General features: G+C 53.7%; 1 protein-coding gene across 4 annotated transcripts in view; it reads right to left on the reverse strand.

The window, feature by feature from the left end:
- PRDM16 (PR/SET domain 16) overlaps window positions 1-21,514 on the reverse strand; it is a 339,606-nt gene that overhangs the window by 41,190 nt on the left and 276,902 nt on the right. For 3 of the 4 annotated variants that reach the window (XM_043923447.1, XM_043923449.1, XM_043923446.1), the window contains exons 4-5: window positions 15,337-15,471; window positions 3,488-3,590 (exon numbers count right to left, since the gene is read on the reverse strand). In XM_043923447.1, the coding sequence (XP_043779382.1) occupies window positions 3,488-3,590; window positions 15,337-15,471 (238 nt within the window). Of the gene's footprint in view, window positions 1-3,487; window positions 3,591-15,336; window positions 15,472-15,703; window positions 18,752-21,514 lie in introns of those variants that run through there. The other variant, XM_043923448.1, reaches the window with a different exon arrangement.

Here is a 21,514-nt window from a genome sequence, read left to right on the forward strand (position 1 = left end):
GAATACTGGAGTGAATTGCCATGCCCTCCTCCAGGAGATCTTCCCAACCCAGGGATTGAACTTGTGTCTCTTATGTCTCTTGCATTGATGGGCAGGTTCTTTACCACTAACATCACTTTCTGGACCCAAAACAGGCACTGAAGTTGAAATTTGAAAAGAAAAGAAGGGCCAACCCCACCTTTTCATAGCACTGACCAACTTATTTTTCCAGCTTGGATCTGGAATTTGGATTTATAATGAAAAGTCAGCCTGCATCTCACTTCAAAGGCATTGGAGGGTGTCCTGGAGGTGATGGAACCAGTGATGGAGGGTGCCCCCCTTCCATGTCCCCATCCCCCCAGGGACCCAAGTTTGTTCCTGTCGAAGGACAGAGGCTGGAACAGGACACATCCAAATCTTGCCCACTCATGCCATGGTGTGGACAGGTGTCCCTCATCTTCCATAAAGGTAAAGTTGGCATCGAATACACACCTGAGGAAAGCTGGATGGGGCAAGAAAGACGTGCCTGGACTGCATGGTTTTCACTTTCCCAGCACAAGCAACTCCAATTAAAAGAAATATGAGAGAATGTCACACTCTGATTGCATTATGCTACATTGTGTTGTATAGTTATGTTGTATTATGTTATATCTGTCTATCTCATGCTTTATACAAATACGCTGCATCCTCTCGACCTTTTTTGGAGAGGGGGAAAAAGTTAGTAATTTTGAGCCTTTCTCAAAAGAAAGGCATATTTGAATGGAAATGATTTTCTTTATTTTCTCCCAAGAGCTAGAAGTTCTCTTGAAAGAGAAATCTTTCCCCTTTCTACTGAAAAGAGTAAAAACAAAATAAAAAGTTCCTGGAACTAATGAACCTGAAAGTGGCTTCCCTCTGCTCTGAGTCACTTGTAGGAAAATTGGAATTGAATTTCTTTACAAAGCTGCAGCTTTGGAAGGGCACTGCCAGGCTGCCAGTCCTGGGTCCACAGGGCTGGGGCCGCTCCCCGCAGTGAACTGGCAGAGCAGGTCCACCCACTGCCCCCCCCCACCCCCGCCCTCCCTTCTTCCGTGATACCTGGAGGTCATCCTGCCAGAGCTCCTGCCCCCAACAAGAGCAGGCAGCACTGTGACTCAGAACGGAGCTCTCCTCATCTAAACCCAGGGAGGGGGGCTGTGGGCCGGGGCAAAAGCTCTGACTTCTGCCCAAACCCAACTAAACCGAGACCATGCTGGCCCGATGTCTTGTGTGTCGAGTCTGAGCCTTGCGTCTGTCTGAAGTTCCCTCGGCAACTTTTCGCGGCAAAGCAGGAATGTAACAGAAAAATAAATCAGTGCCTAATGGCTTCAGGGAACCCAGGGGGACACAATTATGTGGCATCTACATGCTAATCTACAGACTGGAGGCTCAAAAGCCCTCAAGAGCCCACTCCAAGTTCCTGCCGTGATAAGGGGCCCTGCATTCACTGGGGCTGGGATAAAAGATTTTTTATGATAATTATCTTAGTGAGGAACATTTTTACATTTTCTTTCTGTGAGATTCAGAGTTAACTGAGGAGGGGTGGCTGTTGGGAGGTGAAGGAGTGATCCTGACAGCCAAGGGGATGAAAAGTCAAATATTTGACGTTGGACTATTATGTGTGGAAAGCAAGCCCACAGATGTCTGATAAATTAGGAAAATGCAGACCCAAGTTATTTAAGATCAGGCATTAGAAGAGGGACAGGAATCAAGGTTTCTCTAACCTTTCGGAAGAAAGACAGGTCATCATACAAACAAAACCCCATGGCCCAGCATGGCCGAATTTATCTTTCTGAGTGCATTATCTAAGATTCACAGGTCTTTTCAACAATTTTTTTAAGAAAAATGAGACCATCCCCCTGATACCCAGAGCTTAGCCACCTATTTCCTTTTCTCGAAGGGCTGATTAAAACCAAAGTCTAGAGGAGAGGGTGGGTTGAGTCTATTTTATAGAACTGTCCTTCTCTAGAGAGAGCCTTTGGAAGAACTCACGGGCGCAAAGTGCTGCCCCACAAAGGTGGGCCACGCTTGAGGACCGAGAAGGTCACCCTGCTCCCGGGGGCTTCCTGCTAATTCCGAAGCCTAGCTCCCTGGCCCAGTCAACCGTACTTCCAGGCCGTGACACGGGACCGGCTCCTTAGAGAAACTTGCAGTTAGTGGCATTAATCATTAAACCTTGGAGTACTTGTGTGTGTGTGTGGGGGGTGTGGGGGAAGAAGGACAGGAAGGGAAAAGCCAGCCTCCCCCCTTTCTCTAGCCGGAATGGAATCATTTGCACCAGAGACGGTGAGAAGCAGAGGCTGCCTTCGGTTCACTTGCGGGGCCTCATGCAGAGAAGAGATGCCATCTATTCAGCCACAGCACGTAGGGAGTTAACTGACCAGCCTCGTTGCCAAGCAGCTTCCTCCAACTGACTTTTCCTCTGCCACTTAAAAATGGTTCCAGGATCCCAAGGTGAATGGGCACACTGCTTAACAATGTGGATGGAGAAATAGAAATCTGGATTTCAGAAATCTGAGCCTGTATGAGACTGGGCTTTCCTCAAGCATTATCAGAGATGTGCCTGGGTGTGGATGAACAAGGAATAGAAGTGTGTCTACCAGACACATACTGTGTGACCAGCCAAGAGGAAAGGACACTAGGGATGCTTCCTGTAGTCCTGTTGGAAGAGCTTGCTTAGAGGGGCCCTCAGAAGCCCTAACGGAGAAGGCAATGGCACCCCACTCCAGTGGAAAATCCCACTCCTGGAAAATCCCATGGACAGAGGAGCCTGGTAGGCTGCAGTCCATGAGGTCGCTAAGAGTCGGATCCGACTGAGCGACTTCACTTTCATGCGCTGGAGAAGGAAATGGCAACCCACTCCAGTGTTCTTGCCTGGAGAATCCCAGGGACGGGGGAGCCTGGTGGGCTGCCATCTATGGGGTCGCACAGAGTTGGACACGACTGAAGTGACTTAGCAATAGCAGCAGCAGAAGCCCTAAATATTCCCTCTCACCAAATAAACTTCCCTTAACTGTTCTCTGAGAATTTTTGCTTTTAACTACAGGTGGTCATTGCTTTCAAACACATGGATGGCATCACTGCACTTTCTTAACTGAGACTGTGACTCTCCTTTGGCACAGAGCTCTAGGGGGCGAATGTTTCCAAGCTGTGAAATGGGTCTGTTTGTTTAAGTCTTGCAGAGAGTATATTGCTGCTGTTATATGATAATTATACAGTTTAAAAAGAGCCCCTAGGACTCTCCCACTACAGAGATGTCAGGCAGCATGTTGTGTTGTCTCAAGTCCTGTCTGAGTTCAGACTGTGGCCCCTGTAACCCAAGGAAGGAGAAAGCAAAGTGCTCAGGTTGAGAAGTTGTTGGAAGGAATTGGTTCTGCCCATCTGGGGCCTGGGGGATGGACCATGGGCAGCAGCTGGGGGACCCCTGGCTCCTGTCATGCTGTCCAAGTGATGGAGCACCAGGCCTCTGCTCCTGTGGGTGGGGGCTTACCATCCAGGCTGGGAGGCACCGCCCCCAGAGAGTAGGCACCTTCTTTCACATGGACCAGCAGCTCTTCTCCTGGCTCAATGTCCTTAATGACTTTATAATAAATCTAGGATGGAGAAACCAGAGAGAAAGGGTCAGCATTGTTGGCCTGGCTGCTTTAAAAGCCACATCGTGCACACCCGGCCCGCACGCCATTGACACTGCTCATTGGGGAGCCTGCCCCGCTGGGCCCTTGACCTGCCTTCTAATTGCTGCTAAGAGGTTCCCCTTCGGAACTTGGCAGGATACTCTCAGGAGGACTAGAGTCTATTTTTAGCTAGTTTGATCCAGATTTTGGATAAAGGGGATGCAAAAGGAAATGCGTGAGGATTAGCCCCAAAGTTCCTGAGCAGGGTGCTTCCTAGCAGGAAATATCAGGTAGAGAGAGCGGCTCCTTTCCTCAGAAGTGGAGCCTGGTTCCTTTTGTCAATATGTATGTAGGACACTCTCTGCTGTCTGGGGCCAGGATGGGGTCTTCACCCCTGAGCGTGGGTTTGGATGTTTATGAAAGTGGCCACGGAGACAGACGGCGGTCCCGTGTGCCAGGTCGGTAGGTGCGAGTCTCAGATGAGTGTGCACGTCTCCCACAGTGGGAGGTGGAGGGGAGCCCGTGCCAGCCACAAGCTCGGTACCAGCAGCTGTGGGTGTCTGGGATCAGGGATCGCTCTGAAAACAGAGAGGGGTCAGGTGGGGCTTGGGGTAGAGTCTGTAGCCTGGAGCAAGCTCTGAGGGACAAACGTCCAGTGTCAATACTCTGAGCAGCCCTGTAGCTTGCCAAGGTGTCCCCTGAAAAAGCATCATCTGCAAGGTGGGTGGTGGCCATGATCTGGAAAACTCCAGCTACTCAAGAGGGAAGCATGATCAGGGTCGTCTGGGATGAGGCCCAGGGACCAGGCTCCAACAGCCTGGGAGGCTCTGGGAGAGACCGAGGCCTTCCTTGCCTTTGCCAGCCCCTGCCTAGGGCTCCTGCCCTCCCTGGAGCCCAGGGAACCAGCTCCTCTGGGTGGTGCGCCCACTCTCACGAGGACAGGGCTGACGCCAGGAACCCTGCATCTTAAATCTGGAAATGTCAGATAGCAGGCTGCATTTCTGTTAGGCCGTCCACTGCCTCCCATGCCTGCATGTGATGTCTGGGTTCCTCTTCAGATCACAGTAACCAAGGCACTTCCAGGAGCACTAAGGCTTGGTCACAGGGCTGGCTAGGAGGCCAGGGAAGGACCTGAGACCAGTCCATCTGCTTGGAGAGAAACGGGGGGCAGAGGCTTCTCCAGGCCATTCCTACCCAAGGTTCTTCAGCACCACCTTCTGGTGGAGGAACTGGCGGTTGGGTGTTAGGCGAGGCTTCTCCACAGTAGCTGGACATGGTTCAGACGCCCCGGGGACTGACCTGGGCACTGCCTGCTCACCTCCCCCCATACCCCAGGGAAACATCTGGAAGGCTGAGTTTCCCCCCTCTAGTGGGGCCCCTTTCCCCTCTCCCCAGTCCAAGTCCAGCTGTGGATGCCCTCACAGATCACCAGTTTCAACTAATTCCAGAATGACACCAATGTGCTCTCAAAGGGACAACAGAGCCACATGGCGTCCCCAAAATCCCCGCTGAACATGTGGATAGTGGAACTGTACCCAGTAGAAGTACACACACGTACAGATGTCTTATCAATATGTACTTGTTAGCAATTTCATCTGGCAACTATCCCCTGGCATGCCGCTAAAATAAGGATGAGATTTTTAAAATGGAGACCAGACTTCCCAGGTGGCGCAGTGGTAAAGAATCTGTCTGCCAGTGCAGGAGACGCAGGAGATGTGGCTTCAATCCCTGGGTCGGGAAGATCCCGTGGAGTAGGAGTGGCACCCCAATCCAGCATTCTTGCTTGGGAAACCCCACGGACAGTGGAGCCTGGTGGACTTCAGTCCATGGGGCCACAGAGAGTCGGACACAACTGAGCAATAGCACAGCGCAGAAACTGTACCATATTACCTTCTATAGTTATATCAATTGATATTAAACTCCCAGTTTTGTATTATTTTATCTAAAAAATTACACAGTGCTCACAGACTTAGAGGATGAACTTATGGTTTTCAGGGGTGAAGGATGGGGGAAAGGGATAGTAAGGGAACTTGGGATGGACATGCACACACTGCTAAATTTAAAATGGATAACCAGCAAGTTCCTAGTGTATAGCACATGGAACTCTGCTCAACTGTTATGTGGCAGCCTGGCTGGGAGGGGAGTTTGGGGGAGAATGGATACATGTATATGTATGGCTGAATCCCTTCACTGTTCAGCTGAAACTATCGCAACATTGTTAACTGGCTACACCCCAATACAAAATATAAAGTTTAAAAGAAATTACAGTGGCTGAAATAATTGTTGTTTTTTTTTTAAGTCAGACTCCAGCCACTGTATTTTAGAATCAGACCCAAAGTGCATCTCACGCTCCAGCAAAGCCGGGATGAGCCCCTGACCCATCCCACCGCAGGGAGTCACAGCTTATTAATACACAGGCATAATCGCACTGTCATCCCAGCGTTGAACCAGCGCATCCAGCAAGTGCAGCCTTAATGCGCCCGCCGGCCGACGGCCGGTGGCTTCCCGTGGGTCCCCGTTAGAGGGCAATGTGGACCCGCCCGCAGCATCCTCCCCGGCTAGGCCTGCGCCCCGCGAGGGCCCGGAACGTGAGAGGCCGGCGGCGCGCTCTGACCTGCGTCCGGAGATGCTGGACTTCTGCTCCCGCCGCCGGGCTTCGGGGGCTGACGCGGCTCACCGCCCCGCCTACGCCTCCGGCTCTGCGTCCCCCTCCGACCCCTTCTGAGGGCCACCCACTCTTCCAGGATCCCTAATCCCCCCTCTCGGAGGGCCACCAGGTCTCCCGGGACCCCACCCGCCTTCTGGGATCGCCGGATTCCCTCCCCTTCCTCCCCCGAACCCCTCCAAGGGCCTGGGACCTGCAGACATCCCCCTCCCACCTCCGAACTGGGAGTCTACTCCGGTCTCATCCCCAACGCCCTTCGCCTCCTGCCCGCCTTCCAGGACTGCCAGATCTTCTGAGACGCCCCCTCCCTCCCCCCTCCCACCCAACCGCGCAGCCCCACCCCGTCCCAGCTCCGAGAGCTGCGGACTCAGTCCTCGGACCCCCTTGGAGGGAACCGACCCTTCCCAGCCGGTGGGTCTAGCGCGCCGGCAAGGGAAGCAGTTCCTTGTGCGGCGGGCGCCCCCTACCCAGTCCCGCTCCTCGGGACAGACGGTGGGCCCCGGCGCCTGGAGGGGGCGCGAGCACCGGACACGCAGCGGGCCAGCAGTCGGCCCGGGCCGCTGGGACTTTGAGCGGCTAGACTGGGTTAATAGCTATTAGAGCTGATCGCAGAGCCTGCGGCCAGACTGGGGACAGCGGGTGTCCCCGACCTGCCCCCACTTGGAGGAAGAGGCGCAGCTGCAAACGGGAAAGCGCACGAACTTTTCCAAACTCAGCCGGTCCACCTTCGCTAAGGGCATGGGGCTGCGGCGGATCCGCCCTGGTCCACACAAAGGCGGCAGGTACTTTTACGACCTGTTCAGCACAAAGGCCTTATCTTCCTGGTCTGCGGGGTCCGGCGACTTCCTGGGACAAAGGCCGGGCTTTTGTGGGACTGAGTCTCCTGACTGCTGGGGCACAAGTTGTGCTGTTACTGTACCACCCGCCCCTTCCCTTCTCCCGGTGATAAATTATTATTGTGTGTGAGTGCTTAGTTGTGTCTGACTCCTTTTCCACCCCATGGACTGTAGCCTGCCAGGATCCTCTGTCCATGCGATTTTCCAGGCAAGAATACCGGAGTGGGTTGCCATTTCCTCCTCTAGGGGATCTTCCTGACCCAGGGATCAAACTCACATCTTCCACATTCCCTGCATTGGCAGGCAGATTCTTTACCACTGAGCCACCTGGAAACCAAATTATTACTGCAGTCACTTAAGTTGGTTTATCCTGAAGTTGGTTTATCCCTAGCCTTTCATTGTGTGCCCCTTCGTGGGACATATTCAGATCCCAGGGCTAACTGGGCATCAAGGATGGGCTGAGTCTTAAGGATTTCCACAAGAGGGGAACAGAAGCCTATGCCCCTGGAAAGAAAGAACCCTGGTCTCTGATACTCTTTCCTTCCCAGGCTCAGAGCAGACCTGCCTTTGTTTACAGGTTGGCATCTGGGTATCCAAGCCTGTCTCTGAACAGTGGCGTCCCCAGCAACATGTAACTGTCTCGGGGTCCTTGGATTGTGTGGCAAGGCGGAATTTTCTGTCTGGTTTCAGAGCCTGAGAGCGGAGGAAACCACAGCAACAGCTGACTTTACTAGCGCCAATAAATGTCTGCTCTAAACGGCTTTAAAAAATAACAATGCCAAACAGAACTGATCCCGAGTTAAGACCTTGTTCAGCATCTCAGTTCTCTTTGCAACGCGAGACCTGATTGAACATGGGCGGCCGACACCAACAAGGGGGACTTGGGATTCTAACTGTGTTTAGCCTGACCCTTTCACAATCTCTGGACACAAAGAGACGGCCTCTTGTAGGTGAACGGAGCTCGGACAAATACATGGCCACGTTCTCAACAAAAGACAGAGAAACTGCCGGAGAAAAACTGGATGCAGTATGGGCCACGTTCATAAGAAAATGAACATCATTTTCTTTTCTTCCAACAACATTCTTTAAGACAAAGAAATATTTCAAATCGATAATGGCTGATAGTTTGGGTGTATTTTCTCCTTAGCGTTCCTTAAGTTTGTTTTTGTTTTTAATACCAAGTCAGTTTCGCAAGAACAGATATTATTTTCAAACATAAAGACTTTAAGTTCCACAATTTTCATTCCACCTTAATCTTAGAATTTTAAAATTTAAGTAGGTGAAAAACTCCATCTGACCTACACTGGATAGAAAGGATTAGATTGCAGACCCACCAGCCCGTATGTTGAATACAGGCCACAGCTCTCCCCTTCCAGGAGCAAATGAAAATCATGAAAGTGATAAGCGAACTGGCCTTTGTTTCCACCCTCACCCCACTCCCCACCCCTGATCAGTTTGAGAAACTTTAAAGGGGTATTTGAGTAATATAGGTGCTTATCTTAAAAAAAAATTAAGCTCTCTCCATTCTGGATTTCGGAATTCACTTGTGCTTGAATTTGTGAAGGCTTTCGCGTGGCACACAAGGGGCTTTTCATGAGAGAAGCACACAGCAAGGGGAATTTGAATTGCTCTGAGATCTTGCTGAATAGCAAATTCGCTCAGTCGCCAGTCTGCCTTTGGAGAGAGGATGCTGGACCGAGGGTTATCTCTGGGCATTTTTCAGGGCTCCGCAATGTGGCGAGGCCAGCACTCTTATTGCCTCAAGACCTTGGTAGGTGTCAGCGTGTTTCCTCACTGCTTGATATCCCCAAACGCCGACCTTCTCTCTCGGAGAAAGTTGTGGACACCAGAGACCTGAGGCTGGCACAGGGGTTAGCTTTGGATTTTAAGAAACAGCCCAGGTGATGCTCCAGAATGGAGCTGGGAAGCAAGTGTTTGGAGCTGCTGAGAGTGTGGGCAAGTCTTTATTTCACTTTGCCTGCCTGGCTGTTTCAGGGCAGAAGGAAGGGGCCGGCGCTGGCTGCTCAGGGTTTGTTACCACCAGCAGGCTCTAGGAAGGAGCAGACGATCCCTTCCTCTGGCTGAGAGAGGGGAGGCGGCTTGTCACCCTTGGATTTGTCATGTCCCTCTCTTCCCATGTGTGGCTGGAGCAGCCTGTGCCTTAATCTTTATATATATGCCTTTATATATATATATATTCTGTCACCTTCCCAGCAGCTCAACATTAAAAATCATCTTGTATACCCTCCTCTTTCTTAGTTGTACGGTTTGTACCTGGATTTACATATATATTTATTATCTATAAATTATCACATTTGCATATAATATAAAAATATATAATATACAGTTAGCTAGATTTTTAAAAAATATAAATATAAATTACAGGTCACAATTAAATTGTCTTCATCATACTTAAGTGGCTCCTTCTAATAAAGTAATTACTTCCACTTAATTAAGAGGGAAAAAAATATAGGTTCTGGTAAATGATAACCGGTACTGTGAATCAATACCTTGTCCTTTGCCTCAGAGATGGTCAGTGTGCCCTGGGGAGTAAAAATGCAACGGTTTTCTAATGCAAAACACATTTGCTCTATTTTTTAAATAAGTCTTTTGCAAATTGGGTAAGAAGTGCTAAAATGAATTCCTCATCCTTCTCATTTTGGAAGGGAAAATTGTATCTAACTGTTTGGAAGCTACCATTGAAACAGCCGATCCCTTTTTAATTTAAATGTCGTGGAGGGAGGGATGGGCCTTCCACGATCAGGGCAGAGAAGGGCAGTGGACACGGCATAGCCATCGTTTAGAATCCCAGCCCTGGCAGACCGCTGACCCTGACACGGGGGTGGGCAGTGGGGAGGGGCTCGTCCAAGTCAGGGCAGTAGAAACGAAAGCAAAAGAACATGCTTTGAGCTTTGCCCGGAAACCCTGGGTTCTTGTCCTCTAACTGCTGGCTCTGAAGGGTGGGCTGCTGGGTGGTGATCTGTTGGATCATCTGCTAATAAAATGCTATTGTTTTAACATGCTCTGTGAAGGAGATTAGCCTTTGTCTGCTTCCGCTTTGGGGAGACGCGGCCCCTCACTTGTCCCAGAATGTGCTGGTGGTGGTGGCTTTTCCTGATGCCTGGCTGGCCAGCCCCGGTGGTTGGCGTGCAGTGCGGACCTCGCAGCCCTTCTGAGGTGTACTGGGGGTCCAGCCCCTGAGTCGTGCTCCCCAATGTGTGTGAGTGACCCCAGTATCATGTTGCACCATCTTCAGCCACATCGGCCACCTGACATCCAGCCACCAACATCCTTGCCCTGTCGAGGTGATGTGGGAGAAGGAGCTGGGCTGTGTGCAGGCCTCTTCTGGCCTTTGCTTGCTGTGGAGGGCACTTTATTTCAAAGCACTTGTTTACTTTCTTATCACTAAAACAAATCCAGGACTTCCCTGGTGGTCCAGGGGTTGGGAATGCATCTGCCAATGCAGGGGACACAGGTTTGATCCCTGGTCCAGGAAGATTCCACATGCTGAGGAGTAACTAAGCCCATGTACCACAACTACTGAGCTCATTCTCTGGAGCCGCAACTATGAACCCACGTGCTGCAAATACCGAAGCCCATGTGCCTATAAGCCATGCTCCACAACAAGAGAAGCCACCACAATGAGAAGCCTGCACACTACAACTAGAGAGAAGCTGCCACTCGCCGCAACTAGAGAAAAACCTGTGCACAGCAACGAAGACCCAGCACAGCCAAAATAAATAAATAAAATAAATACGTAAAACAAATCCAAGAACAGATCCTGTCCGTGTCTCCTGAGACATCTGAAACCAACTTATTTGCTTATCACAGTGGGAGAAAGAGCCACCCAAGGGATATCTGAAGGTCTCGAGTTTTCCTAAAAGAAAAGTGGGAGTTGGAGGATGCTGGGAGCAGGGGAGGGCCACAAAATCCCTGGGGAGGGTGGGCGAGGGTCTTGCCTTCCAGAGTGAATCAAGGCACCAGTGCTTGCCTTCTGCTCCTGCTAAGCTGGGAAGGTGAACCAGGCACCCCAGGTTCTATGCTGTGGTCTGACTGCCCCCCAAAATCACAGAGAGAAACTTGTTCCCCGACAGCTGTCTGCTGTAGATGTTTTGTTTCCTGGCAGCCAGGCTACCCCAAAGCTCAAGTGGCCTCAGGACTGCCTGTAGGCAGCAAACCACAAGTCACCTTTAGGTGATAGGCTGGGTGCAGGGAGAAATTCAAGGCCCCTGTGGCCTTTGCTGCCCAGGGCTCCCCTCACCTAGAGCCCCATGGAGGCTGGTGCCGAGGGTGGTGCCCGGGGAACAGAGTGGAAGGGATGGGCTGGTCACCTCTCCTTGAGGTCCCATGGGGCAGAGACCGCTGAGAGCCTCAGGGCTCCAAGAGGGGTGCACTCGGTGAAGGGCTCTGAGCCCTGCCCCTGCGGCTCCACAGCTGGGTGAGGGGCACATGGTCAGTAGCCTGAGTGTCTGGGAAGAATGAGGCCTGGCAGGACAGAAGGGGTCTGTCCAGCGGGGGGTGCACTGCCCGGCGTCTGGGCTCCCTCAGCACTCTCAAAGCGGCTGGAGGGCCCACCACCCGCTCAGAACCACCCAGGGCATGCAGGCTGCATCTGTCCCCACAGCCCGTCTGGACATCAGCCAAGGCCTTGCTGGACTGAGGGTGTTGAGACCCCTGACCTCAGCCCACTGCCCCTGTGTGGGTGTCTCCAGAGGACTGGAGACCATCCAGGAGGCCCATGCAGAGCTGCCTCAAGTTCTCTGGCCACTGCAGCTTTGGGAACATTCTCCTTAAGTGACCCTTTCCTGCCTGGTCCCCCTGGACCTCTGGACATTGGGGTTCAGGTCATGGCTCACGAACTTCAAGTGAGAGCTTTTCTGATTGAAGTGATTTCTCTACCGAATACCACCTGGAAAACCTGAAGCTCTTTTCATAGATCTTAGATCTTCAGTCTGGGTGCCTTCCCTTCCATGTCTGTGCTGTGTTGGGAGGTGATGTTCTGTGCAGGTGTGTGTGGTGGGGTTGGGGGGAGGGGGTGGGGAGGGAGAGAGAGGGAAATTGTTCCCTTCGGTGTGTCTCTGTGTATGTATGTGTGTGCATGTGTGTATATGTAGGGGGTTTCCTAAGTGCCAGGAAATCCTGGTGGAAACTCTTGGGATTAGGGCAATCCGAAAAACCCCATTAATACCATGTAATGTTTCCTTCTCAAAGAGAAGCCTGTCTTCAAAATTCTTTGTTTTATTATTAATATTTCAGGGACAGTTTTACTCCAGCTCCATGCAGGGTTACGCCAGTCCCTTTGCAGTGAGCTGAGCTTCCACCGGTCGGGACTGGGGGACGGAAGCCCTTCTGCTGGCCATGTGGCCATCCCAGGGGAGAGGAAGCCGGGTTTCAAGAGACTGTCTACAAAACAGTTTGAAATCTAGTATGTGTGTGTGTGTGCATGTGCGTGTGCGTGTGTGTGAGTCACAAAGTTGGGTCCGACTCTTTGCGACCCTGTGGACTATAGCCCGCCAGGCTCCTCTGTCCATGGGATTTTCCAGGCAAGAATACTGGAGTGGGTTGCTGTTCCCTTCTCCAGGGGATCTTCCCAAACCAGGGATCAAACCTGGGTCTCCTGCATTGCAGGCAGATTCTTTACCATCTGAGTCATCAGGGAAGCCCTTTCCTATCATTATGAGAGTTTAAAATTATTTGTACTATTTCTCAGGAAAATTATGTCCCACACATCACCCATTTTCCTTTGAGATCTGAGATGAGGCCGCCTCCTTGTGCCTATTGGCCACTGCCTTCCTGGGTGTCTGGAGGCCACAGCCATGCAGTTAGGTTTGGGGATGGGGACACTGGTTGCCCAGTAATAGCGGGAACCACCCACCATGGTCCGAGGAGGCCCGGCAGAGGGCTCCTCTCTCCCTCGGAGGATGGAGGGTTTGAAAGGCCCCAGGCGGGGAAATTTTTGCTGCTTCAAGCCATTTCACTGCTGTGTTTGCTTAAATGTGCACCCACATCCTCTCTGAGTCTGTGAGCTGAAGTGGGGATAATGAATCTCCCACATTTAGGCTGTTCGAAACATCCAGCAGGCGAGGATGAAATTTTGATGTCACATTGGGTTAAAGTATTAGAACCAGGTGTGTTTCTGACTGTAGGATGGAGCTTTGGAATGGGAAGCACTGAGGGACAAAAGTGGGATGAAGTGAAAGGGAATCCCTGAGTTAAGGGTATTCCTGTCTGCTGGTCCTGACAAGGGAAGGAGTTTGCTGCAAGGCAGTGAATTCCATTTGGACCCTACACAGAGCTGAAATAAAAGCTAATCTAAAATATTAATAATAAAACAAAGATGTCGGAAGACAGACTTCTCTTTGAGAACAGACAATACGTCTGCTTGCTTTTTCAGAAGCTTGCCACATAAAGATACTTACTTCACGGCTTAAGTTTGGTTTAGACACTCTAACAAACTTTTCTTTTTAAAATAAAAAATCTGGATCCTTCACTATTTTATTCTGCATCTCACGGAAGTGCAGTCCTGGACCTGGCCTCCTGGTGTTTTTTTTTTCCCACTGCCCCTCGGCTCCCCGACATACGACCAAGGAACCATGCTCTCTGCAAGGAAAGGCCAAAAGAAGGACCATCTTTCCATGCACCTTAAACCTAATTCTCCTTCGCTTACATTTTATGCTCATCTAGAATGGAGAAGGAAATGGCAACCCACTCCAGTGTTCTTGCCTGTAGAATCCCAGGGACAGAGGAGCCTGGTGAGCTGCCGTGTATGGGGTTGCACAGAGTCGGACACGACTGAAGTGACTTGGCAGCAGCAGCAGCAGGAGAAAAAGTGTCTTTTTTTTTTAAGTATTGTGCTAATTTTTATGATGGTTCTTTTGCTTTCTTTCAGCAATATATTTTGTAATTAAAAAATACTTATTTTCAGAATGTCGGGTTCCCACTGGAAGGTGTAGCCATCTCGGTGGTAGAGGTGGATCTGAGCTTCACCAGATCATGTCCAATGGAGAGAGGGAGAGCTGCTCAGTCCAGGCTGAGACCACACAGCTGGAAAAGGGGCTGAGGAGATGAGGGCGAGCTGCCCAGCAATCCATGTGGGTCCCGGGGCCTCCTGAGTGTGAGGTCTCTGCATTTCTTGGTGCAAATTTTTTTCTTCTAGAGTCAGGAGCTTCAAATGGCTTTTAAGAATTTGCACAGATGACCTGAAGCTGCATCCTCTGTTATGTGGTCTCCACAGACATTTCTTAAAGCAATGGAACCCTTTTTTTGCAAATGAAATCTCATGGGTAACCCCAAAACAGAGGCAAAAGCAAACCCTGAGATGGACAGGGATGGGCCCCCAGGCATCCGCAGGAAGACTTACGCTGGGGACTTGGTGAAAGCATGGTCCGAAGGGCCTGGCTCCGAGCAGGGCTTCTGGGGGCCACTTGCAAACTTGTGATGAAAACATGAACTAAGTGCTTCCAGCCCCGGGGACACATTGTCTTCATGGTGGAAACTCCATGTGGCATCTTCTGTCCTGATTGGTTCCTGAGACTGGATGCCTGCAGCCCAGGACCAGCATGGACACGAAGTGGTAAGGATCTAGCATGCCAAGAGGGTCTTCAACCTCCTGGGGGCGGCAGCAGAAGCCGAAGAGTTCCTTAGCTCTGGTGGGACAGGCACAGAAGCCCAGACCATGCAGCTCAGGAAAAACATCACTTGGCTTCCAGCAAGGCCAGGATTTGTGCAAAATGTGGCTGGTCACTTCTGCAGGGTGGCTATACTGTTGCAGTGATTTCGGGGACCTCTGGGCAGCTGGGGTCTTGCCTCAGCCTTCCAGACGGCAAGTGCGGAACCCTTCCAGGCAGCTGGGATGAACAGCCATTCAGACACGACTCTCAAGCAGAGGTGTCCGGTTCTCCACTTCTCTCACATGGGTGACGTTTGTCGGAATGTGGACCCTGTGGTTTCTGTACCTGCCTGCTCCTGGCCACGTTTCTTCCTATAAACTGTCATCTTTTGGCTCTCAGACCCCATTAGCCCCCAGTGAGGCCATGGCACAAAGGCATTTGTGGGGTGTCACCAAGTTCCCGGAAACTCAGTGCTGGCCAAGTGTCAAGTAGCCCCCCCCGCTGCAGAATGGGCTTGGCAGAGGTGCGGCTAACCCTTCACCCTGGCGCCCCCGTTCCTGTCCGCCTCGGTACCAAGGCCCCAAGGACAAGGCTCTGTGCGAGTCCGGACCTACCTGCTCATTGATCTGACACATGGTGAGGTTCTGGTCGTCACAGGAGCATGCCACTCGGATGTACTTGAGCCAGCTGCCAGCCCCGGCTTGCTGAGCATCCACACAGAGCTTCCCGCTGTCCAGGTCCTCAGAGATCTGCCAGGCAAGAGAAAGAACCAAGAAAGCTCAGAGGCACCCTGTGTGCTAGAGCTGACCAGCAAGGGAAGCCACCACTGGGGCTCATAGGAGGAAGGCTGTTCAGCCGCTGGACGTCAGCTGACCCTCTGGGCATTGGCGAGGTACTCGGCCCACCCGGCCTGCCCATGCCCAAAAGCCTCCGGGAGGGAGCCTGGCACAGAGGTAGGAGGATGGCCCTGTCTTTTCTCACCGAGTAGATCACTGCCCTGGCAGAGCCATAAAAGTGCCACCGGGGCTGCAAAAACTCCCCAGCGAGCCGCCCCACATGTGAGAAAGCAGAGACCGCTGTGTCCGAGCGCAGAGCCCTCTGCTGAGAGCATGGGGTGTGGGCTGGAGATGAGCGATCTCGAAGGTGAAGGTGTGGTTGGGGTGTGGCTGTAGGCGCATCTCTGTGCGTGTGCCTATGCGCACGCGTGTGTGCCCGTGTGCGCATGTGTGCAAGCGTGCGTGTTCACAGCAGCCTGCAAGAAGGAGAACCGTTGGGTTTTCTTAAAAGTGGAAGTTTCCATCTGACACTGGGGGCTTGCAGACGCCCAGCCTGCAGAGGCCCCGCGGGTTTGACCCACGTTAGGTACTTTGTTGTTGCTGTGTTCTCTGAACATGCTTCTGACAGGCAGAGGCAGGGTGCTTCTCCAGCACGTGCACCTCCTAGCAGGCCATCTCCCAGAAGACCTGACTGCTGGCCCTACTGAGGGGGGCCTCCCTGAAGCTACTGGGCCCTGAGGTGGGAACGGTAGGCAGAGTTCCTCCCACCTGCTCTATCAGTGCCTGCTCAGAAATCCAGACCTGTGGAGCCTGTGGGTGAACTTCCTGGGCAGCTGGGCTGGGAGGCTAGGAGGGGGAGAGGGTGGGGCTGAGGCCACCACTACACTGAGGACCGGAAGTAGGTGTTCTGATGGGCAAGGATGTCTAGCTGGGCAAGGGGTATCCAGGTGGGCAGGATAGTTCAGGTGGGTAGGATTGTCCAGGTGGGCAGGGGTGTCCAGATGGGCAGAATAATTCATTTGGGCAGGATTGTCTAGGTGGGCAGGATTGTTCAGGTGGGCAGGGGTGTCCAGGATTGTCTAGGTGGACAGGTGTGTCCAGGTAGGCAGGGGTGTCCAGGTGGGCAGAGGTGTCCAGGTGGGCAAGGGTGTCCAGGTGGGCAGGACTGTTCAGGTGGGCAGGTGTTTCCAGGTGAGCAGGTGTGTCCAGGTTGATAAGGGTGTCCAGGCGGGCAGGATTATTCAGGTGGGCACGTGTGTCCAGGTAGGCAGGGGTGTCTAGGTGGGCAGAGGGGTCCAGGTGGGCAAGGATGTCCAGGTGGGCCGGTGTGTCCAGGTGGGTGGACAGGTGCATTCAGGTGGGCAGGTATGATAGGAGCAGGTGTCAGAAGGACCCAGCGAAGTCAGCGCAGGGGACAAACTGAGGAGGTTGAATACAGGTGCCACGGCCTCTATTCCTTAGGGTCTCCCCAGTGCCATCTGATGAACAGGTAAGAACCCAGGAAGGGAGGGAGGCTGCCCCTGAGGTCTGAGAAGCCCACTTCTGGCCAGAGAATCAGGACACTTTATAAACAGCTCAGATGCCTTCCAAACGTCCATGGACACTTTCTAAATGGCCAAGGGTCCTGCCCAGCCTGTGAGTCAGCAAGGTTTCAGGAGTTGGCCGCTTTGCTGTGAGGCTCAGAACCCGCCTGCAGTCCTTCTGTGTGGCCACACCCCACCCGCAGGAGCCCATGGCAGCCTCCCAGTCACGACAAGTCTCCGAGCAGCTGCTGAGCTGACCTGGATGGGGCTGTGAGCCCAGAGGCCTCCACCCTGTTGATTCTCCATTTTGGAGACTTTAAGCGAATGGGCCTCATTCTGAAAGAAAGGCGAGAGCCCAGAGAGCCTGGGACAGTGTGGCTGCAGGGGTAAAGGGCCACGACCTGCTCTTGGCCGCACCAGGAGGCCACTGTGGGCTGGGGGGAGGGAGCCCAGGCCACGGGGAGAGGCCCCGCCCCCAGCACTAACGCCTCTCGCCGGCCCCTCCTCTTACCTCCCACCCCAACTGCAGGAAACCCACAAGAGACCCACCAAGCAAAGCTGTGGTTAGTGGCACCTCCACACGGCGAGGCGCCCGCCACCTCCCTGCATCACAGGGAGGAAGAGGGGCCGGCTGGCCAAGGCCCAGGGACCCCCACCCTACTCCTTCCCACTCCATCCCTGTGCCCCTCATCCAGCGTCTTCACAGGTGGGTGTGGCTGGGTGGGGGCTGGCCGGCTCTCTCTGTCTCTGTCTGTTTCTCTCAGTCTCCCTCCACATCCCTCACCACCCTGCCCACGGTCCAGTCTGGGATATGCAGACAGAGATGGTAAATGAACTGTGAGCCCTTGCAACCATCACGTGCGCACCCCTGTGTCTCCTGTCACCCCCGAGATGGTGCTTGACCCTTCATTTCTCAAAGGACTTGTCAGGGGTGGGACAGAGAAGCCCAGAAGGCCGGATCAAGGACAACCCATTGACTCTTGGTTCTAGTAGATTCTGCACCGCCGTAGGATGGCTAGACGATCCCAGGCTCATCCCCCAGCCCCATACCCATGTCCTGCCTGAGCGTGAGAGCAAGTCCACACCTCTGCCTGCATACCTGTGGGCATGCACACAGCCCTGCGGCTGCCCAGACAATCCCCTGCATCCCCAGGAGGGCATGGCAGGACCCTCCCTCCTACTCAGCCCCTCTCAGTCCTCCCGGAGCAGGCATCTCTCCTCCACGTGACGGCCCACATTCACCAAACATTTACAGGCCTCTCAAGTGTGTCTGAACATGGACACAGCCGGTGGCTTACCTACGTGGACACTGTTCCAGGGCCTCCAGCCTGTCTCCATCCTTCCTGGGTGCAGGGCCCAGAGCTCAGAGGCAACAAATCCTCCAGGCCCCCTGCGGCTCCTGGTATGTCTTCCCTGTGTGGTCAGCAGCCCCTCCTGGGAAACTTCCCTGGTTCCCAAGCTCAACCACTTGGACGACCACAGGGTGGCTGTCACTTCCTGAAGACCTCTGAAGGTCCAGGGGATCCCTTCTCCCTCGTGAGCACCCCAGGTGGTTTTCTGGGGTAACAGAGGTGGTCTTGGTTAACTCCTTCCTCCCAAAGAGAATAAACCCTTCCTCCCTGAGAGGTAGCAGAGGAGACTGACCTTTCCTCCAGGGAGGCACAAGAAACCCTGGCCTTGGGTCCCCAGAGTGGAAATGCAGGGGCAGGTTGGGTGGTGCAGGCCTTACCCCTGATGCCAGGACCATGTCTTGGTCTTGTCTCTGTGGGGCACACCTGGGTACTCCTGGGCACACCTGGATGATGGACCAGGAGGGACAGAAGCCTCATCTGGAAGGTGCTGCTTTTCTGCTTCAGACCAGAGAGATGTTCTAGGAGTGGCCCCAGCTCTGGCCTCAGGCCAGGTTGGCAGGAGGCTGTAGGCCTGGCTTCTTGTTTGGGGCCTGGGTGGGCTGTGCCGTTTCTGACTCCAGATGGGGAGAAATGGGCGGTGATGTCCATCTCCCCTTGTCCTCCTTTCCTTCTGTCTCTGCCCTTCTCTCCTCACAGCCATAGATGTGGCCTCCAAGATGCTCATATCACCAGCTGAGTGGGCTGAGGTCTCTCTCTGAGCCAGCACTGCCCCCTGCTCACCACTGTGGACCTCCTGGGTGGAGGCTGGTGGAGGTCCCCTGGAGCAGGGCAGCCCCCAGCCCAGGACCGCACATTCATTGCATGCTGGACTGGAGTCAGAGAGGGGGTCTCCCTGTCTGCTCTGGGACCCAGCACACAGGCCCGAGTGGCCATAGGTCCCCTCTCCTGCCTCTTTAGGAATGAGACCTTCCAGGGCCCATAAAGACAGGTCAAGATCCAGCTCAGCAGGGCCTGAGGCCTGGTTTGTTCTGTGTCAGGGCCTTGTCTCAGGAGGCCAATACTGGTAGAAATGGACAGAGAAGGAGTGGGTGACATTAGAGCCCACAGGCCAGGCTGCAAGCTGTTTATGAACGCGGGAGGGCCCAGCCAACCCCTACCCCCAAATCTCCTAAGGAGACATTGGCAGGCAGTGGCCTAGAGGCTGCTACGGCCTCGGGCTGCGTCTCTCTGCAGATCTGAAGTCCGGGCCCCCTGCCTGATGGCACTCAAAGCCTGACTCTGGGCTGCTTGGGGCTGAGTCTTGGGGGCCCCAGGGCCTCCAAAGAAAGCTGCCCTCCTGCCCGCTTTCCCCCACTGGCCTCCCCACCTCTCATCCCCCCACCAGCTTCCCCAGCTCGTAAATCACCCCCACCAGAAAGGCCGAGTATGAAGCAAAGGCATGGAAAAATTCTTAACCTTGACAATTTTTTTTGCACATCATTTGAGGTTTCCTGCACTTCGAATCTGTGGGCTCGCTGCTGGGCCTGCTCCCTCACGTTTAATGGGCCCGTCCGGGGTGTGCATGCCGGCAGGGATGCGGACACGTTTGTCGTCAGCTGCTTAATGGGTTCTGAGCAGCCAGGAAGGAGCAGGCCTGGGAGTCTGGCCCCTCGGCTCCATGTCCTGCTACTGCAAGTCGGCGCAGAAGAGGCCTGAGCCCAGTGCTGGCACCAGTGGTAGGTCTCATCCTTCTCACCCAGACACCTTCTTGAGCTGATTCAGAGCCACATGTCCAGCCACCAAGCTGTGGGGCTGTCCTGCCCACAGGCACCCGCATATGCATGTGTGCATGCGTGCGTGCGCGCACACACACACACGCATGCACGCACACACATGCCAGGATTTATGGCATCCACGAGTAGCTGGAACAGAAAGTCCATTCTTGTGATGGAAGGAGGTGGGGGAAAGGCTTTCTGAAAACACCTCTGCCGGGTGCGGACGTGGAGCCTGGATGAGCTCGTAAATCGTCCGTCCTGACTCTCATTATGGGCTCGGTGGTGACATGACCAAGCACTGGCGGGACAGGGTCACCCGGCTGCCCAGAAGACAGGAGTCCTGGGGGCGGGTCACTGGGCCCCACCTGCTCAGGCTGAGAGGAAGGTAGTGGTGGGGCGGGGGAGGAGGAAGAGGGAGGGGGAAGGGAAGGGGTGCTTCCAGGGGGAGCAGGTAACCCATGGACACTGTTCCTCCAAGACTGAGACCAGCCTGTCTCCTAAGCCCATGAAGGGCGTGGGGTAGAGAGAGCCAGTGTCCATGGGTTTGTGCTTGGAAGGAGCGCATGGGGCTCCTAGGGCACAGCTGCTGACTGCAGTCTCCGTGGGACAGTTCTGGGGCAGTAGGGCATGCGTGGTGGGGGATAAGGGCCAGAGGGCCTTGGTCTCAGGGTCCCAACAGCACAGCCCAGGATGGGGGTTCTGCAGAGGAAGCCGGTGCCTGGGAGGGGGACCATGATGATGCAGCAGCAGGTTGCAGGGGCTGAGGGGCCGGACTCCCAGGCCCGCTCCTTCCTGGCTGCTCAGAACCCATTAGGCAGCTGCCCCAGGCCCCTGCCTAGGGAACTCCTCCTGTTAATGGTGGGCAGAGCCTCTCTGCTGAGAGCTAGACCCCAGAAACCACACTTTCTGTATTTGGAGTCCACAGATGCCTGCAAAGGCCAGACCAGGAATCACTGACATACCCAAATGCTAGGTGATCCCCCCAGGATTCTCAGAGCCTCTCCCCTCAAAATCCTGACCTCCAAGTGCCACAGTGCTTCCTCAGGTTCAAAGACCATCTCCCACAAAACGCCCCAATACTCTGTGCTGCCACATTCCCGGGGTACATGGCCCTGGGGGCCTAGCCTGGAGCCCAGAACACTGAACTCACCACACTGGGCTCTCCTCTCTCCTCCTTCCCTTCCATCTGATTCTTAGTTTATTTCTCCTTTTTTAAAAAATTTCCCTCCTCAGGCAGGGGCCTGCACAACTCTCCCAGCAGTGTCTGTGTGCATCTCAGAAAACTGGAGGGTAAAACAGAGGCAAAGCGGAGATTCTGGTCTGGCTCTGAGAATCGCCTGGCCTAGAGCAGGACTTACACTCCTGGTCTCACCAACAGAACCCAGCG

The sequence above is a fragment of the Cervus elaphus genome, chromosome 14, assembly GCF_910594005.1.
Source record: "Cervus elaphus chromosome 14, mCerEla1.1, whole genome shotgun sequence".
NCBI classification, from domain to species: domain Eukaryota; kingdom Metazoa; phylum Chordata; class Mammalia; order Artiodactyla; family Cervidae; genus Cervus; species Cervus elaphus.